Genomic DNA, 19,518 nt, shown 5'->3' on the forward strand with positions numbered 1-19,518 from the left:
AAGGTTGAAGAAACTAGTCAATCTTTTGCTAGAGACGTGTTACCACCTGTTGCTGAGTACAAAGGTTAGAGCAGAACAAGTTGTTGCTCCGCTGTAATACTCCTTATCCATGTTAAAGGTATAGCTGTAATCTACACAGTCAAGTTTTCTGCTGTTGTCAAAAATACATAAAAGGTAAGACTCAAATATTGTTATAACCAAAGTATTTAGTTCTATGGTGTATGGTGATATATTTTGGTTTCATGGTTAGCTAAATGTTTTGTTTCTTTATGAATCTTTAAGTCTGGAAAAAAAATAATTGACTAAGCTGCTTGTGCTCTTATCACTGAAGCAAGTTACATTTCACATTATCTGTGAAACCTCCCTCCATAGAAATGTCAAGTTATAAGAAGTATACACAAGTTTTTCTAAACGTGTTTGATTTAAGGAAACAATGGTTGTTTTTTTAACTTAAAGATATATACACATTAAATACACTTTTATTTCTGTCCTTTGATAAATTATGTGTCTGTTTTAGTATCTTGTAATGGTTTAACACATGGGTAGGCAATCTTTTAGTAGTATTGTGCCAAAAAAAGATCTTAAAGTCCCTTGGTGTGCCAGTCCTATTTTCTTTGTAAACTTGGGTGTACATGGTGCCGTATTCCGCTTGTGTTATTTATGGGTATTGTAGTTGCTTTGTATCATAGTATTTTTGTAGGTCGACTGTTATATTGCACATGTTCATGAGTGTATTGTGTATGATACCTATGAATGTGGGCTGTGTATGGGGGCTGCTTGTGGAATTGTGTGTTTGGTGGTTTCTGTATGTGTGGGACTGTTTATGGAATTGATGTGAGAGGCTGCTTGTTGGGTCTGTGGATTGTAGGTGTTGTGTTTGTGAAGACTGTGTATTTGTGTGTGGATTTGTATGAGGGGGAGGCTTCTTCTGCCAATCTGTGTATATCTACCAGTGTGGGTTGCTTCCCTGGAATCCAGTGGCAACCAGGCTGACTAGGTACAGTCCAAGGGCAAGAGCTGCAATAGCTACTAAGGGTTGCTCTACTCCAGCGCGGATTCCCGTTCACATGTGCAGGGAGGAAGTGATCTGAGATCACTTCCTCTAAGTGTTGCAATGCGTAAATTGTGGATTGCCCCTCACCACCTGCAATCCACACTCGGGTTGTACCAGCAGATATCGGAAGTCCAACTGGAACTTCTGATAAACTAGACCCGGTTTTGCTCTGGCAGCCTTGAATGCCGTGCAAAGGCACCTTAAGTTCCATGTATGGCACATGTGCCATAGGTTGCTGACCCAAGGTTTAACATCTTCATTGTATTGTTTATGAGAGTAAGACTTTTGTTATTGTAAATGTAATGTAATGTTTAACAGAAGGAAACTACAGGGAATTCGAAAGGAAGCCTTTTCTAAATAAACCTTAACAGGAATAATTGATTGAGTTGTAGCAGAAGCATTTGGAAGGATGCAAAAATCTATGAACAATAGGATATTCTAGAAAGATAAAAGTGAAAAAAAAAATATGATTTGTGAACTAGCTACTCAAAACGAATTGTTTCTAACTTAACCCCTTAAGGACACATGGCGTGCCTGACACGTCATGATTCCCTTTTATTCCAGAAGTTTGGTCCTTAAGGGGTTAAAGGAACACTATAGTCACCTAAATTACTTTAGCTAAATAAAGCAGTTTAGTGTACAGATCATTCACCTGCAATTTCACTGCTCAATTCACTGTCATTTAGGAGTAAAATCACTTTGTTTCTGTTTATGCAGCCCTAGCCACACCTCCCCTGGCTATGAATGACAGAGCCTGCATGAAAAAAAAAACTGGTTTCACTTTCAAACAGATGTAATTTACCTTAATAATTGTATCTCAATCTCTAAATTGAACTTTAATCACATACAGGAGGCTCTTGCAGGGTCTAGCAAGCTATTAACATTGCAGGGATAAGAAAATCGTAATTAAACAGATCTTGCCATAAAGAAAGCCTAAATAGGGCTCTCTTTACAGGAAGTGTTTATGGAAGGCTGTGCAAGTCACATGCAGGGAGGTGTGACTAGGGTTCATAAACAAAGGGATTTAACTCCTAAATGGCAGAGGATTGAGCAGTGAGGCTGCAGGGGCACGTTCTATACACCAAAACTGCTTAATTAAGCTAAAGTTTTTCAGGTGACTATAGTGTCCGTTTAATCTGCGTGTGTATATTTATAAAAATGATGTGTCATCCTTTCTGTTTAACTCACTTGTATTCTGTCAGTACTCGCTATGTTCTCCCATTTAAAACACAAAGTGAGTAGGTTAGCGACATGTATTTGTAGTGCTAAGAACTTTATGCTGAATGACTCACAAATCCTATAGCAAAGTCTAGGTGGACCAAATTGCTACTACACCTTATAATCAAGAATCTTTGTGTGACTTCAGGGTAAGGCAGGTTAGCTTTGATTGTGTTTTAGTAGACAGTGCAGCCTATTTAGCAAGCAAATACTAAGTATGACAGACATCACAAATATAATGAAAAATATAATGAGCAGATGAATATCCCAAACAGCTACAGAAAGTTTACATATTATATAACCTATTCATCTATAATATAGACAGGAGCAAAACAGTTATAATCCTACAGCTGCTAAAATATAATTTCACTATTTTTACAGGACTGTTACCTCTTTCGTTTTTTTATGTGAGCTTACATCAGTTTTTGAAGGTTGTCCTCATGCCATTAGCAACTGTGATGCAGAATGCTCTTTGGCTGCTTAATGTATTGATTCCACTTAGATCCTACGCAGGGCCATACCTTTCCTGTGTCATTTGACATATTAGGCTTAGGCCTTTATAGGGCCTGACCCTCCCCTGGTTCATTGCCAGTTCATGAGCCTGCAATTTGTCTTGATCTGAGTATGGCATATCCTAGTGTTTCTGTGTTTTGATTTACTAAACCAGCATGTTCACTGACATTCCGAGCTTGCGGTCTGTCTGCCCTGAAGTTTGAATTATCTGCTCTCTGGAATCCAGACTTTGGCTCATTTACTGGTTTTGTCAAGTAAGATTACCCCTTGCTATGTGTTTTATCCATGTTAAGCCCTGCCACTCTAAGGTCTGTTAATAGGTCTGTTAATATGTATTTCTATTGCATTGCCCACATCTGCAGTAAGGGATGATCTTCGACTTACTTTGTAGCATGACAATTACAAACGGTCAATAACAGATCCTGTAGCTGAAGAACAAGTAGTTGACAACTGTGAAAGCAGGATAACTGACTTCAACCACATAATAGATCAGTTGACTCTGCATAGCTATTGGCTAGACCTGATCCTGCCATTAAGCACCAACTACTACTAGTCCTGTTGTTGCTGGGTCTTTAGCTGTCCAGGATGCAGATTCCACTACTGTGATCACTCCTCCTAAGCATTTTGGAGGTAATCTGTCTAAGCGTAGAGAGTTTATCAGTCCAGTATGGTATTTGTTTTTATTACAGCCCATTGTTTTTCCCACAAAAACAATTAAGGTTAGTTTTGTCATGAATCGCCTTACTGATAAAGCTGTGGAGTGGGCCACCCACCTATAGGGAAAAAATAATATTAGGATGGATTTATGACAGCGCTTGACATTACATGATCTCATGAATATAAGACAAGGGTCACATTTTCTAGCAGAAAACGCTATTGAGTCACCCTTGCTTCTTTCTAACGTCATTTGAGCAGACAAAGGACTTAATGTGCCTTTCATAATGGCTTACCTGATAAATTACAAGATGATTTAGCTGCAAAAGATTTACCTAAGAACTAGGACGCTCATTGATTATGTCACACGTCTTAATGTACAAATAAATATGACAAATCCAAAATAACAAACCAAGTCCCCTCCCAACAAATTTGGCACCACTCTTTTAATTCCTGAACCTTCTAGGGTTAATGAGCTTATGCAATTAGGGGTTACCCGTCTTTCAAAAGATAAAACGTTACATCCCAGACAGGAGGGACTTTTTATATACTACAGCAAAAAAGGCAGTCTAGTGAGGTCTTGTTCCATGAGGCCGGGAAGCTCTTGCATCTAAAGATTGTCAGGCGACCTACTGTAGGTGTGAGAATACACTAGCAGACAGTATCAAATAACTAAACTCCTAATAGCGATGCACCAATTTCACAAACTCTAATGTACCTTCATAATCTACATTCTGTTTATATCGATTCATTTATATACACACACGGATCCAGCACTCCCGGTCTTGTACTTGCCTGGGTGCTGACTTTAGCCAAAATATATAGTCAGAGAAAAGTGCACTTAATCTGTATTTTTGTGGTTGTGTGTATGTTTTTATAGTTTGTTATATTCATGGTATGTAGTATGCATTTGCATTTAAAATGGAATGCTATCTGTAATAACGGTACTAATATAAATGCTACTTTAACTTTGATTTCTTAGGGAACAGTTAAATGAGAAAATATATCTTGTTCTTTTCAGGCTATGAAAATGGAATTCCGTCTGCTAATGCTGTGCATAGGAATCTTTTCTACAAAAATATGCAAGGTATGTATTGTAAACACATAATGAACTTTGTAAATATTATCTGATTGTAACATTAATTGAAATGGAAAGGTTCATAAAATACTTCAATCATGTTATATTTCATTTATTTCTTCAAGTCCCTAAATAACATGCAACTCTCTATCAACTGCGAAAATCTTGATATTGCCACTTTTCAAAAATAAAGTGAAGCACTCACTTTATGATAAAACATCCATTTAAGGATGTAATTATCATCTTACGTGTCCAGATTACAAAGAAAATACAGGTTGAACAGGCTTATCAAGTTACTCTGTCAAAAGAGCACTTACAACAGTCCTGTATTTTTTTTTCCATTTAGTTTTCCTTTCTTTATGCACCCATAATGCCCCCCACCCTTGATATTTACTAGCTTTTCCTTTCTTGTGTTTGATCTCAATTTCCGGGCGCAGCCATTTTGTTGTCCTCTGCCCGTGATGTCTGCTGTTTGCTTTTCTATGGAATTGATTTCACTGATGTGGGTAAATCTGACTGGAAAACAAAAGGAACCTATCTTTCAGCTCTGCCCATTGTAAATTTTTGTCAAGTTGACTAGTATTCATAAGGAAAAGTAGTCCCTACTTTTCATTATGTATTCTATGAAAACTCAAACAGGAAAAAATAAAAAGAGATATAGACACAGGGAACCAGATCAGATATGGTTTATTTTATTTTTGGTGACAGAGTCGCTTTAAAGCACCACATGACAGCAGAAAAAAAAAAAAAAGCTTGAGCCTTACGGCAAGTCTCAAGATGTACCTGTCAGAGTGCTCTGATTGGCTGGCTTAAGCCAACCAGTCAGAGAGCTCTGAGTAAAATTGCACGGTTGAGCCCTTGTTCGGTGAAGATGTTTTTTTCTTTTTTCGTCTTTTTTTTTTTTTTTTTTTTTGCAATCAGGTCTTTTTTATTTTAATAGTTCTATGGGACTTTATGGATTTTTATTTGCTCTTTTTGGGGGCTGAAAAAATAAAATAGTGGAAAATTGTGTTGAGGGAGAACTTCAGTGCTGGAACAGAGGTAAGTTTTAGTTTTTTTCCCCTGACATTTCCTAAGGAAGACCAGGCTGGTAAGCGTTTCTCCAACCAAAACCAGTGCTTTCTTAAAACACTCTGAGTAACTCTTTAAATGTGAATCTGCTGGTAGTATCTCAGTAAGGATTGCATGATCTTTTTCTTACTATAAACTGTTTAGAAGACCAAGTAGTCTTTGACAGTTTGCAAAATTTTATATTTTAAATTCTAAAGGGCTGCAAAATATGTCCAACTTTATAAATACTAATCTTCTACTTTTAAATTCAATTCATAAACACACATCATATATACATAATATACACACATACATATAAACAAAAAAGTTTCTTCCCACTCATAAAATAATAAAACGGAGTAAAATAAGGTACCATGTGTAAAGATAATATGTCAAATAGTAGTTAAATGCAATCAATTGTTAAAGGGTCAGTCTAAGCACCAAAAGCACTTTAGTTTAATTAACCCCTTAAGGACACATGACGTGTGTGACACGTCATGATTCCCTTTTATTCCAGAAGTTTGGTCCTTAAGGGGTTAAAGACACAATATAGTCACTGAAAAAGCTATAGCTTAATGAAGCAGTTTTGGTGTATAGATCATGCCCCTGTGGAATCTCTGTCATTCAGTTGTTAAATCACTGTTTATGCAGCTCTAGTCACACCTCCCTGAATTTAATGTACAGTTTTCCTAAACACTTCCTGAAAAGGGAGATCTAATGTTTATACTTTCTCTATTGCACAGTCTGTTTAATTTAGTATTTCTTAACTCCTGCACTGTTAATAGCTTGCTAGACATCGCAGGAGCCTCCTGTAAGTGATGAAAGTTAAATTTGCATAGCAGGAGATACAAATGTTTAAAGTAGATTAACAACTGCTTGAAAATTAAACTATTTGTTTCATGCAGGCTGTGTGAATCACAGCCAGGGGAGGTACGGATAGGGCAGTATAGACAGAAACAAAAGTGAGAATTGAGCAGTGATACTTAAGAAGCACAATCTATACATGATCTTTAATTTAACGTTGTTTGGGTGACTTTAGTGACCCTATAAATGTTTTTTTGTAGACATGTCATGCAGCTGCAGTCACCTGCTTAATTCCCTGCTGTTTTGGAGTTAAACTACTTAATTTCTTAAGCATTATCACACAGCCCCCTATAAATATCTTGAATTGTGTGAAATGATACTAGAGACAGTCTGAGTGCTAGAATGCAGGGTGCTAGATAGAGTGGGTGCAAATGTGCAAGAACATGAGTGTAGGGAACTAAAGACATGAGTACCAAAGTCCTAGAGAGAGAATGCGCGTGCAGTGTTGTAGAGAGAGTACACTTGCAGAAGTGCTAGATTGTTAACATAGGGGTGCCAGAAATTGTGAGTGCTAGGTACTAGAGACATTCTGAATACAGAAGTGCTAGAGACAGTGATTGTAGGATGCTAGGGAGAGTGTAATAAACTGCATACACTTTTGCATAGCACGTCATATTTCAGCATTTGTTTTGTGTGCATAAAGAAAGCGGTGTAGGCATCCTTCTCTCCCCTCAATGTACCTATCAACCAATCGTCCCTGCCCCTGCTATATCATTCCCTTCCTTTAAGGTTCACACTGTCCGTTTATTTAAAGAATTGCCATAATTTATCACCCCCATGGTCATTCTAGGCTATTCTTTTTTTTTTTTTTTCTTTATAATAAATATCAGATGGGAGGGAGAGACTTATAGCTGTGCCTTTCTTATAGCTTTCTACCTCGTCTCTTCTTCTCCTTTCATCGTAGGTTATTCATTGAGCACTTTTCTTCCTGGCTACCCCCCTTCCTTTCCTCTATCACGCCTTCCCATATACTTAGGGATTTCAATATCCCAATCAACAACTCCAACTGCATTGATGCTTCTTGTCTGCACTCTGTAACCACCTCCTTTGGCCTCACGCAATGGTCTAATTCAGCAAACCATATTGCGGTAAATACTCTTGACCTCATCTTCACCAATTTCTGTACCGCCTCTAATCTCTCCAATGTCCTTTTTCCTCAATCTAACCACCATCTGCTGACCTTTGACACTGGCATACCACATACACAAATTACACCACCTTCAACACATAAATCTTGCAGAAACCTCCACTGTCTTGACCTAAAGTAATTCTCCACCAACCTCCAAAACTCTTCTTTTATCTACTCAACTTGGCATCATGGCACCTCCTACACTTAAACGCAGGAAGCGTCCCCATCAAGCCGATACCTCCAAAAATGTACCAGAAAGGGATGCGCCGAAATGAAAATTATGGGTCGAAACCGAAACCGAAAATTCAGGATGCCCTTGGCCGAAAACCGAAATGGAAAATGACCTTTTCCCCCAAATGATTTAAAAATATTTTTTTTTTAAATAATTTTATTAATATTAGACTTCATTAATTATTTTATAACAAAATAAAAAGATAACACACAGTAGTAATATATTTATGAGTTTAGCATAAAAGGGTATAAAGTAAGACCCTTTTGATTGCAATAAGAGCACATGTCAAACCTTATGTAATGTCACACTACAATTAAATACAAAACTCCCTCAATAGGCACACGTTTTATGCACATTGCAGGAAAATCAACACAGGCATGTGTTATTACTGCCCTCCCACAATATATATTTCTCATTAAATATGTATGGCACATGCTCGGTCTCTACAGGTGCATTCAACAGGCAGACATGTTGAACATTCTGACATATAACTTCACACAATGCTACTAATATTCTGAGGTAGAATGTTCTATGGACACTGGGAGTTGTGGAAAAGCAATTCCAGGGCAGAGTTTAGTAAATGGAGCCGTCACTATGTAATTTAAATTAATGACCCTGATTTTTCATCTTGAGAAGTTTGCCTCAGAATCATTTTATTCTACAAAACCCGCAGTCTGTTACCATGGTGAATAGGATATGTTCTCCCTTAATGAATATGGTTGTCAGAGAAGGTCCATTCCTGCACTAAATACACGATATTAGACAATGGAGTAAAATGCCTCCCAGCCCAGAACTACACACTCTCCTTGCAGCCATGGGATAACGTGGGCCCCTGGGAAGTCTGATTGGGTTGCTGTAGAGGACTAAGCACCATGGGAAGTGGAGTCCACAGCAGCCAGAGAGTTTCCTGTTCCGCTCACCGCTGCCGGTGTTGAGCTGTTCCACTGGCATGGTGCTGGCAGGTATCACAGACACTGGCTTCTCCTGACCAGACTCTCTGCACAGCCTTCAACTCCGCTGGCTCGCACCAATGCAGCTCTGGATCTGGCGCGCTTAAGTCGTTTGAAGAGACAGAAGCCCCTCCCACTCGTTTGGCTCTCTTTGAAGAGTGCACAGCGGACTGAGGGAAACATCGCAAGACTTCCCATCTGTGCACTCCTGCATGTGCCGCGGGTGAAAGGGAGACCCGGTGTCACGTGATAGTTAAGGGCAGCCACAGAGTGACACGTTCTAGAACTAGAGATTCAATAATTTTCAGCAATTTTAATTTTACGCATTTTTGGCCGAAATGGAAAATGACTTTTTCCCCCAAATGATTTTAAAATATTTTTTTCTTTTAAATAATATTTTAAAAAATAATTTTATTAATATTAGACTTTTTTTAAATTTATGCAGCCGAAATTTCAGTGCATCCCTAGTTCCAGAGTTGCTGAACCTTGCTGGAAAAAGTCTCATTCTGCGTCTTACTTTCTACACTATAAATCTATGCTATGCTCCTACAGCTTGGCTCTTTCCTCTGCAAAAGTAAATTACTTCAATACCCTCATAACCACCCTCTCCTGCGAACCCAAATGCCTCTTTCAAACTTTTAACTCTCTTCTTTGCCCTTTTGCATCTCTGCCACAAACTTTGCAACTCACAGAGATGATTTCAACAATCAGGGAAGAGATCTCCCATCTATCTCCTTCCCCTACCAATATTTTCCCCCAACCCCACTTCCTCTGCTATTCTATGTTCATTCACACCCGCTACAGCAGAAGAGGTTTCTGCTCTGCTCTGCTCTGGTCCTCCTGCGCCACAACCTGATCCCTTGATCCTATTCCCTTGCATCTCATTTGCACTCTGTCCAATGTTCAATCCTTGGTCCACTACTGTTCTCGATTTATAATGCCTCCCTTGGTAAACTCATTAGCTCATTTGGCTTCCAATATCCTTTCTATGCGGATGACACAAAAATCTATCTGTCCTCTCCTGATCTCTCACCGCCCCTTTTGACTTGTGTCTCTGACTGCTTCTCTGCTATTTCTAACTGGATAGCGGCTTATTTCCTTAAACTCAACCTGTTCAAAACAGGACTTCTGGTCTTTCTTCCCTCAAGTGTTGCTACTACAGTTTCTGTCTCCGTACATGTTAACGGTGCTACTATCAGTTCCACCTTGCAGGCTCGCTGCCTTGGTGTTCTCTTTGACACTGACCTCTCCTTCACCCCTCAAGTCTAGTCAATTGCAAAATCCTGCCGCTTCCATGTGAAAAAACATAGCACGTATCCGCACCTACTTAGTGATCCATGTCACTATCCTCTTTCGCCTTGACTACTGCAATTCACTTCTCAGTGGTCTTACATACTCCCAACTTGCCCTGTTACAGTTTATAATGAATGCGGTGGTGAGGATTAGCTTCCTGTCTGCCCGCATCTCCCACTCCTGCCCCCTCTGTCAGACCCTACATTGGCTTCCCGTAAAAAATAAAACTAAATTTAAAATTCTGGTACTTGCTTATAAATCTTTACATGATGTTGCTCAAACCTATCTATCCTCTATAACATACAAGTATGTCCCATCTAGGCCCCTACGCTCTTCCGAAGAACGTCTATCCTCTGTTCGTACTACCACCAAAGATTCTCGCCTTCAAGACTTCTCTAGGGCTGCACCGTTTCTATGGAACTCCCTTCCCTTCTCCGTTAGACATTCATCCAGTCTCCACTCCTTCAAAAAATAATCGAAAACACACTTCTTCAGGAAAGTGTATCAACTAAACTGTTAATAGTTTCTCCCCCATCACACCCTGATTCCTCTCCTGCAACTGTCATTTAAAAAACAAACAAAACAAAAAAACATTAAGTCTTCAGTGAATACTATTGAACCACACTACTTTTCTACCCCTATCTTTTGTGTCAATTTAATCCACACCCTCTAGCATGTAAGCACATTGAGCAGGGTCATCAACCCCTCTTTTCCTATGTGTTCAATTATTCTGGTTACAATTACGTGTTTCTTAGTTCACCCATTGTACAGCGCTGCAAAATTTGTTGGCGCTATATAACTAATAATAATAATAATAAATACTGATGCTAAATAAATAGTACATTGACTCAGTATGCATATTCTCGTCACAGCATGTAACTGATTCTAGAATGATTTAATTATTGCATTTTGCCACCTGCCCATATTATACAGATGTACAGTTACTGAAAATAGTACAAGTATCTAAATGTATGCACTAGATCGCAGTAACTGAATATTTATTTGTATTCATAGGTTTTTTCTTGCAGCTCAATTCCTGTGAATCTTCAAAGCAACACCACTGTCCTTAATGCAACACACCTTAACATTACTTTGGATGAATGTGATCAAAAAGCTCTATTTCAATATGAAAACTTAACAGAACTTATCCTGGATGAGAACAATATTGTCTCCATACCAAACAATTTTTTTTCTGGACTTCCAAAACTTGAAGTTTTAAGACTGAAAAATAACTTGATACAAAATATTTACGAAATGTCATTTGAAGGGTTGCAACAATTGCGAATATTAGACCTCAGCTACAACCAAATCTATCAAGTCCCTTACAACATCAGTTTATCTTCTCAACATCTTACTGCCTTGTACTTACAAAACAATAACTTGACAAGCCTTGATATCAGTCTAGCATTAAATGAATTGAACAACATAAAAATATCTCTGAATGGGAATCCATGGAATTGTGGCTGCTCTCTTGTGAATTTGTCCTTGTGGTTAAATGACGGCAGAGTGAAGCTTGGTAAGTTGGGGACTTACATTTTTATTTCAGAGAAAATTAATTTGGAAAAAAAAGAAAATTATCATTATATAAGGAAGATCATATTTAAAGGTGTTAAAAAATATTTACGTCAATCTCAAAGGGACCATTTGGTAGCCTCACAATGGACAGAATCTGTATTGCAAAGTATAACACAATGAGAGACAAGAAATGGTGTTATGTTACTATAAACGTGTGTCTGATCTCACATATAGTGGGGGTATCTAAGTGTTCTACAGAGTGGTGGAAAGTACTAAAAGTGGGGCCTTCTCCATGGAAAGCAGTAGGAACACTCCATTGATGACTCATCCTCTTAAAGGAATACTATAGGATCAGGAACACAAACATGTTTTCCTGACCCTATAGTGTTAAAACCACCATCTAGCCCCCACCCCCAATCCTCCCTAAATATAGTAAAATATTACTTGTATTTAAGTCTGCCGCTGCTGCCTCTACCCCGATCTATCTGCTTGGTTGACATCATCAGTAGTGATTCTCTGAACCAATTACCATCCTTTCCAATAGGATCGTCTGAAACTGTCAAGGAGGCAGATCCGGGGCAAAACCAGTACAAGTCTAAGAAAGCCCCGGCCAATTAGCATCTCCTCATAGAGATGAATTGAATCAATGTTCAGTGTCTCCATGCAGAGGGTGGAGACACTGTGCACCACTGTCCCAGGAAGCACATTTTGTAGCCATCTGAGGAGTGGCCAGTGAAGTTATCCCTAGGCTGTAATGTAAACACTGCATTATCTCTGAAAAAACTGTGTTTACTGCAAAAATCCTGGAGGGAATGATTCTACTCACCAGAACAAATACAATAAGTTGTTCTGGTGACTTTAGTGTCCCTTAACTTTGCACCATTTTTAGAACATAACACTTTGAAAAATCTTCCCCACTGCGTCTAAAGTCAGTATACACTAGTAAAGACATTCTGAAAGTAAATATCACATCTGACATTAATTAATGTTGTGCTGCCTTGCAGAAAATGAAGATTTAACTCTCTGTGCCACACCACAGAACATGGTAACTCACAGAATAAAGGAATTGAAAGCAGACCAATTAAACTGCCAAGACAATATCGTTGAGCCAGAGACCCATACTCCAGTACTAACCTCTGTTTTATCTACAACAGTCAACGGAACAGTCAGCACACTAAAAAAAGGTTTGTAGACTTAATTAAAATGTCAGGATTGACAGATTATTTCCTAAGAAAAAAGGTTAACTAAGATTACAGATTCAACACAATATTTAGCAATTTACATTGGTTAAGTCCATACACAGCCAGGGCACACATAACAGTTGGGGCATGGGTGAGCCAAGGGTAACTATATGCCTTACATGGATGTAGATAAAGTGTCTGTCATCTTCTGAAGTCTATGCATATTTTGGGGACTTTTCTGCTTGCATCCAGTGAGTGCTCTTCAGCTCCTAACATGACATTTGCCAGAAGCCCACGAGAGGACAACTAGCAACGGGTGGTAAATGACTAGGCAGCTTTGCTTTTTGTCAAGTTTCATCTGGCATTGCATGATACAAAGTAGGCCCTACCCAGAAAAAAAAAAGCAACATAGTCAATTTGAGTATTTTATAACGTTTAATCTTTATGAAATATTCTTATTTAAATTTTATTTTTTTTAATAGTTTGTGCATAAGAAATGTAGTAAATGATTGGTGGCTGTAAGGTGAATTAAACTGCATTAGTGGATAAATATAAGTCGTTGAGTATGGCTATGGGTAGGCAAATTACTGGGTTAGTAGGTATATGCAATTCAGTGGGTGGGGTGAAAGTGACCGAGTAGCTGTATGTGATTATATAGGGGTATGTGACAGAGTGCATGATATGTAAATGTAACTAAAATGGAGGCTTTAGGAATTGGCTAGTGCAAAAGATAGGGTGGGTTCATATTATAGCTATGCATGCTGATTACACACTAGCTGGGTGGACAACTGTAAAGAGATTCCACAAGAGCTGCAGATAGAGTAAAACTGGTTTCAAATATGATACCACAGGATGCACAGCAACCTGTGAGAACCTCAATTAGCTTACTCCAGAGTGGATTAGATGAAACACGAATTCTGTCTCTCCTTTTCTCTCTGTGGGGATTAACATCTGTATATTGCAGAACTTTTAACAATAGTATGTATAATAATGATCTTTTACTAGTCAACTTTGTGTCTTCACAGGGAGTAGTTGGACATTTCTGGTGGGAGTGATAGCTGTTGGCATTGTTACTTCATTATTGATATTATTTGCTGTTAAATTTCCTAAGTGGTATGAGTACCTGTTAAGTTACAATCACCAGCGTTTGAAGGAAGAAGAACCCTACACATTTGAGGAAGAGTTTAATGTAGATTTGGACATGAAAACTACTGATCTAACCAATGAAGAAGACAAAACTATAGTTCTTTTTGAACAAACACATTCATTTGTTGCAGAAGAAGATGGATTTATTGAAGACAAATACATTGAAGAACGAGATATAAGAGAGGAAATTTAATAGGAACACTAAAATCCTCATGTAAACATGAGGTGTACAAATATGTGTGGAAAAAATATGTTTTCTTACATAAATATTTTCAGATTTGACAAAAAAAATGTGCAAAGTAATGAGGCACATGCTATTTGCATGATACTTCAATAAAGATGCTGTGCTACCTTTCTCAATGGATGTTCAAGATTTGTTTACAACACAGGGTTTATAGTCCAAAATAAATCATTAAGAACTGGAAAATGTAAAATATGCTGCAAAATATATTCTGTGAATTTAATAGTAACACTTGACAAATATTAATATGGTTAAAAAGAACTGCTAATTTCAAATGGATGCTTCCTCACCAGTCAGGAAGCACACATAAGCTCAATAATTCCTTGCATAGTGCCTCATGTGACACAGGATAGTGGAAAAAATGCACAGTTCAAAGTAAATAACAAATTGCAGATTTAAAAAAGAAAAAGCAGCACAATCTATAGCTAAGTTTCTCTGCCAAAAACATATATACAGGAGTTTCACACTAACCTATCAAGCAGATATTAGTTAGTAGATCCACTTATGGGTCATTAAAGAGACACTGGGGACCACTAGAGCACTTGAGCTTGCTGAAGTGCTTTATGGGTTAACTGCATGCATTAGTTTTTAGTTCTCCTGGTAGTTATTGCTCATGGTTGTTTCAATCAGAGCAGGTCTCTGGATGCATAGCTAGAGAGATTGACCTCCCTACACAAACGTTATTCACTCTTTCCATCTTCTATATGGCTTCATACAGGCTCCCCTTATCTTACTCTCTAGGAACATTCAGGGTTATTTGCTAAATTCAGAATTTCAAGTGAATCTGAAATTGAAGGTCAAAGCATCCAGATTGGAAACATTCTCTGTCAGCTATGCATTCAGTTTGGCTACTTTGGTCTTTGAATTCTCACTTTAGAAAACAATGTCCTCACTCTGTCGGTTTCACAAGTAGATCTAATCAATATTTCGATTAAGACTCAACAATAGACATTATAGATGATGTTGTGATCTATAAATGGCTCTGTCACAGTGTGGTGGAGTCTTTGCAGACAGAGTGACTGCTCAGCTGAGTTTCAGTGTGCTGCGGTGCAGGGGAAGGTGAGTTTTACTTACGGTACCTGAACCTGTTCTTCAGGGCCGTTGCCAATGTATGAGCAAGAGTACAACATTGAGGTCTTTGGAGGATCCATAGATAATGTATTTTTCCCTGCAGCCATCACAAGTGACGGCAGGGGGGAAAGAGTAAACATGACGGTTGTAGCACCGCCTTTTAGTCAAGCGTACAAAATATATGAAGACAAAGAGGTTCCCACATTGTCTTAGTATATCTTTTGACTGCATTTTAATTTATATGAAATCCCAACATAGTCAATGTAAGTATTTCATAAAGATTCTGGTTAGACTCTGTTTATGCAGTGTGTTTAGTAGGGACTGTTGATTCATCTATGAGAAGTATAATATATGTGGGAGTAGGGAATGGATGGGAAATCTTTAATTTATGTTACTATTCATGTTTACCATTCAAATTTATCTTCACATTTATTCTCTTCAATAAACGTTAACTTTAAAAAGGAAAAGTATCACTGTCCACTTATATTATATTTTGTTATAATAAAAAAAAAAATGGTCAGCATTTGCCTTCCATGACATGTTCTTTTGGGTTTCTTGTGTAAAACCTCCTTCAAAAAAAAAAAAATTGAAACATAAAAAAAACAAAAACAAACAAGTTTTTTATATATATATATATATATATATATATATATATATATATATATATATATATAAAAAACTTGTTTGTTTTTGTTTTTTTTATGTGTATATATATATACACACACACCAGGAAGGGGGGGGGTCTGCCTTGATGTTGGCAGGTGGGCTCATCCTCTCATGGCCATTGGAGGTAACTAAAAGACCTCCATTTGTTTAAAAATACATAGGGATTAAGGAGAGAGCGCAGGTAACTTGTTTTTCTTTGGTTTTTACTATATATTGGGGCTGATGTGTACTGTAGTCATTGCTGCCGCCCAGTGATGGGAGTGAGCGCAGGACTTATCTTTCTGCATTTATATATATATATATATATATATATATATATATATATATATATATATATATATATATATATATATATATACACATACACATACGCATTTATATATATATATATATATATATATATATATACACATACACACACACACACACATACAGGCATACCCCGCTATACATACACTCACTTTAAGTACACTCGCGAATACAGACATTCCTGCGCCTCTTCTGTCCGCGAGTGAACAGGAAATGGAAGGTTCTATTCTCGCCCGGAGCAGCTCAGTTCAGTGTCTTTGGGGCAAGAACTTTTCACACCTTCTGACATGGCTCAGGTTAATCATCTCAAATTTATAATGTCTACTCCTAGCTGAACATATATATATATATATATATATATATATATATATATATATATATATATATATATATATGTTTTTCTGCCCATTAATTGACCATATTCTGCAATCGGTGCAGGGTTTACCCTGCCATTTTCAAAATCTATGACTTAGCAGCTTAGCTGCATTAGCCACAATTCTGAGGATGCAAAGTTAAACCATAAATTCTTAAAGTGATGAAGAGGTGTTTCTAAACAAATTGTGCAACTAAGCTGCTAACAAATACAAATTGGCACTGTATTGACAGAAAATGGCCCAGTGGGCAGGTTTATTTTACCTTTCCTCCTAGTTTAAGGTTGTCAGGTGAGTAAAACATTAAAGAAAAATGGTACAATCTGGAATGAGATTTTTCTTTTTACTGTTTGTTTTAACTGAATAAAAGCCAACTGGAAATCAATAAATAAATGACTGGAAATCTGCAGTTGCAGTATCAGTTATGCCTGTAAATTACTATTGCAATGCAGTACATGCATTGGGAAGTGAAAAAAGGTATTGGTATTGTACATTTTCTTTATATACATGCGCTTGTCCCATTGTGTACTTAAAAGTGGGGTATGCCTGTATATATACACACACATACATATATATGTCTATATATATATATATCTATCTACATCTATATCTATCTAAATATATGTTAAAAGACCATTATGCCTGTATGCCTACTTAAAACTCCCAGCCCCTACTCACCTCTGCCGTTCACGCTGATTGACCATAGCAATCAGCACTTCTGGTCCGAGATTCCCGGCAAAAAGTTCCTGACGCACGCAGAGTCCACTGCCTCTGACCTCCAGTCCTTCCACCCGGCTTTCTCCTCAGACGCGGTACACGGCTTTCGCTCACGCGACCGGCACGTACACGTAAGCACCACGTGGGAAATGGCTTTCGGCTATTTCCAACGTTCGGGCCTAAAAACGTGGGATAGGCTCCATCCTTATTGTCTATTACCAGTTCGTAATCAATCGAAAAGACTGGCTTATTAGTCTTTCACCGTTTTCTGCTCTATGGTCATTCGGATGGTTTACACCAATCCATTCACTTAGTCTTTCGGTTAAAGCAGTTGGAATCATTGTAATCATTCGTGAAACATATATTCACATAGTTTTTATGCTGCTGCATGCTTTTCACTTAATTTCTCTCCTTGTTTAAAGAACCAATCACTGTGTCACCCCCACTCCTATTTTTTCTATAAATAAATAGTTATTAAACCAGCAAGTCATAGCACTGGCATTGCCAGAATTTCACTTCTTTATCCAGGAGTTCACTATGTTAATAGTTCGGTTTCATATGCCTAAAGTCTAAGCACGCTTTCCTCTCACATAATTATCCTAAATGAATCACCACTGTTACAGCTGCAGCATACAATTACTGGCTGAAGGTATGACCGGTCACTCACGATATCGCTCAGCAATTTCTCTTGTACGGTACTTAGCTCTATGTCATGATTTTAGGCTCCTCGAAAATCATCAAACGTCAAGAATTGTCAACCTGGTATCCTGTCCTACTGTATCAGGTATTGTTATTTTACTTGTTATGTTTATCATGCCCCCTGAGGCCTCATTCAGCCTCCACTGTTCATGCCCCCACCCTGTAGGGTATCTTTAAATTTTGTCTCCACATGGACCAACGTTCAGGTCCCTCACTACGCACATATCCACACGTTTCTGCACCAAGTTAACGACTATGCATCACTTGACCTGTTGTTTCCATTTATATTGCTTAGCTCTGTGTCATAAGTTCAGGCTCTTCGCATTACTACGCATTTAAATTACCGAATGTCAGCCTGGTATCCTGACATTTAGTACCAGGTATTATAATCTTATTTACTACGATTACGTCTTCTCCACAAGGTCTCACTCAGCCTTCCTTCGTTCTGTTCCCACAAAAAATATAAAAACGTTATTAGGGGCTTGTCTCTATATATGAACCAACATTCAGGTCCCTCACCATACACGATTTTTGTCACGTTACATTCTAGTTGTATTGGCCACACGTTTCTCTACTTCGTTTGCCACTTTCACGTACATTTTACATACTATTGGCTCACTCATAGGCCCACTAGAATTTATCTTACCCTCAGGATACCTTGGCCGGACCAGTTATACTCTTTACGCATCAATACTCATTTACAAAACACTGCAGCACGTAATAAGCCTGATACAAATCCTTAAGGTTAGTATCCACGTGTTTTACGTTCACCTGTTAAGAGACAAGCCCCACCAAGGCTAGAGAACTGGCGCACAGGGATAGGTACGGGCCTTAGCAACCCAAAGTAAAAAATATCGGTCCCGCGAGGCCTACACCCCACCTCACCACGGAGGTTTCGCCCAACAGCCCAAATCATAGAGAAAAAGAGGAGGGGTTATGGAGTAGAATAAACCTAGACCACTACCCAAAAAAAGGTTACAGGAAGTATAAGGGGCTTAACCCCAGAAATTACAATAATAAGAGCAGAAAAAATGGGGTAGAGAATCCACTCACAAAAAGTAGGTAGAACGTCCAACCCATTCAGTAATACCTCCTAACATAAATAGTCACATAAATAGGGTAAACAACCTTTATTAGAAAAATGCTAAAAAAAAATAATAATACTAATTATACTAAATACACCAAAAATGTGTATAAACAGTGGTAAAGTGAACACCAACACCTATAAAAGCCTGGGCAAGTTAGTCCTACAGAGTCACATTGCTGAATATAAAGTTCAGGTGAGTAAATAATATGAACCTCTAAAAGGTCAGAATAAACTCACCTAGATAGATTAGTGGATGTGTGACAACACGGACTAGTCTAGTCCCACTATGGAGAAAATAGCACTACTGGGATAGTAGGTGTCTAATAGTGGTTATGGTGCTGACAGCAATCAAAGTGAATAAAGGCAGTGCTGTAGTCACCGGTATAGGCGCCTGGATTATTCTCTACCCCATTTTTTCTGCTCTTATTACAGCCCAAATCATAGTTAACTGCCTCACTTGCCCTTCTTTAAGGCTACAGT

At 38.1% G+C, this 19,518-nt stretch overlaps 2 protein-coding genes across 4 annotated transcripts in view; one reads left to right on the forward strand and one right to left on the reverse strand.

The window, feature by feature from the left end:
- The window catches only part of IFT74 (intraflagellar transport 74), a 145,418-nt gene that overhangs the window by 83,570 nt on the left and 42,330 nt on the right, over nucleotides 1–19,518 (reverse strand). The gene's annotated exons all lie outside the window — the stretch shown is intronic.
- Nucleotides 39–14,528, forward strand: LRRC19 (leucine rich repeat containing 19). Of its 2 annotated transcripts, none has more exons than XM_063457231.1 (5): nucleotides 39–174; nucleotides 4,422–4,526; nucleotides 11,050–11,551; nucleotides 12,555–12,734; nucleotides 13,757–14,528. In XM_063457231.1, exons 2-5 carry the CDS (start codon nucleotides 4,464–4,466, stop codon nucleotides 14,068–14,070), a joined length of 1,059 nt encoding a protein of 352 aa, XP_063313301.1. In that variant the 5' UTR covers nucleotides 39–174; nucleotides 4,422–4,463; the 3' UTR covers nucleotides 14,071–14,528. The 2 variants fall into 2 exon arrangements, with proteins under 2 accessions (XP_063313301.1, XP_063313302.1); XM_063457232.1 differs by having other exon boundaries at nucleotides 4,461–4,526.

Source organism: Pelobates fuscus, chromosome 5 (genome assembly GCF_036172605.1).
Source record: "Pelobates fuscus isolate aPelFus1 chromosome 5, aPelFus1.pri, whole genome shotgun sequence".
NCBI classification, from domain to species: Eukaryota; Metazoa; Chordata; class Amphibia; order Anura; family Pelobatidae; genus Pelobates; species Pelobates fuscus.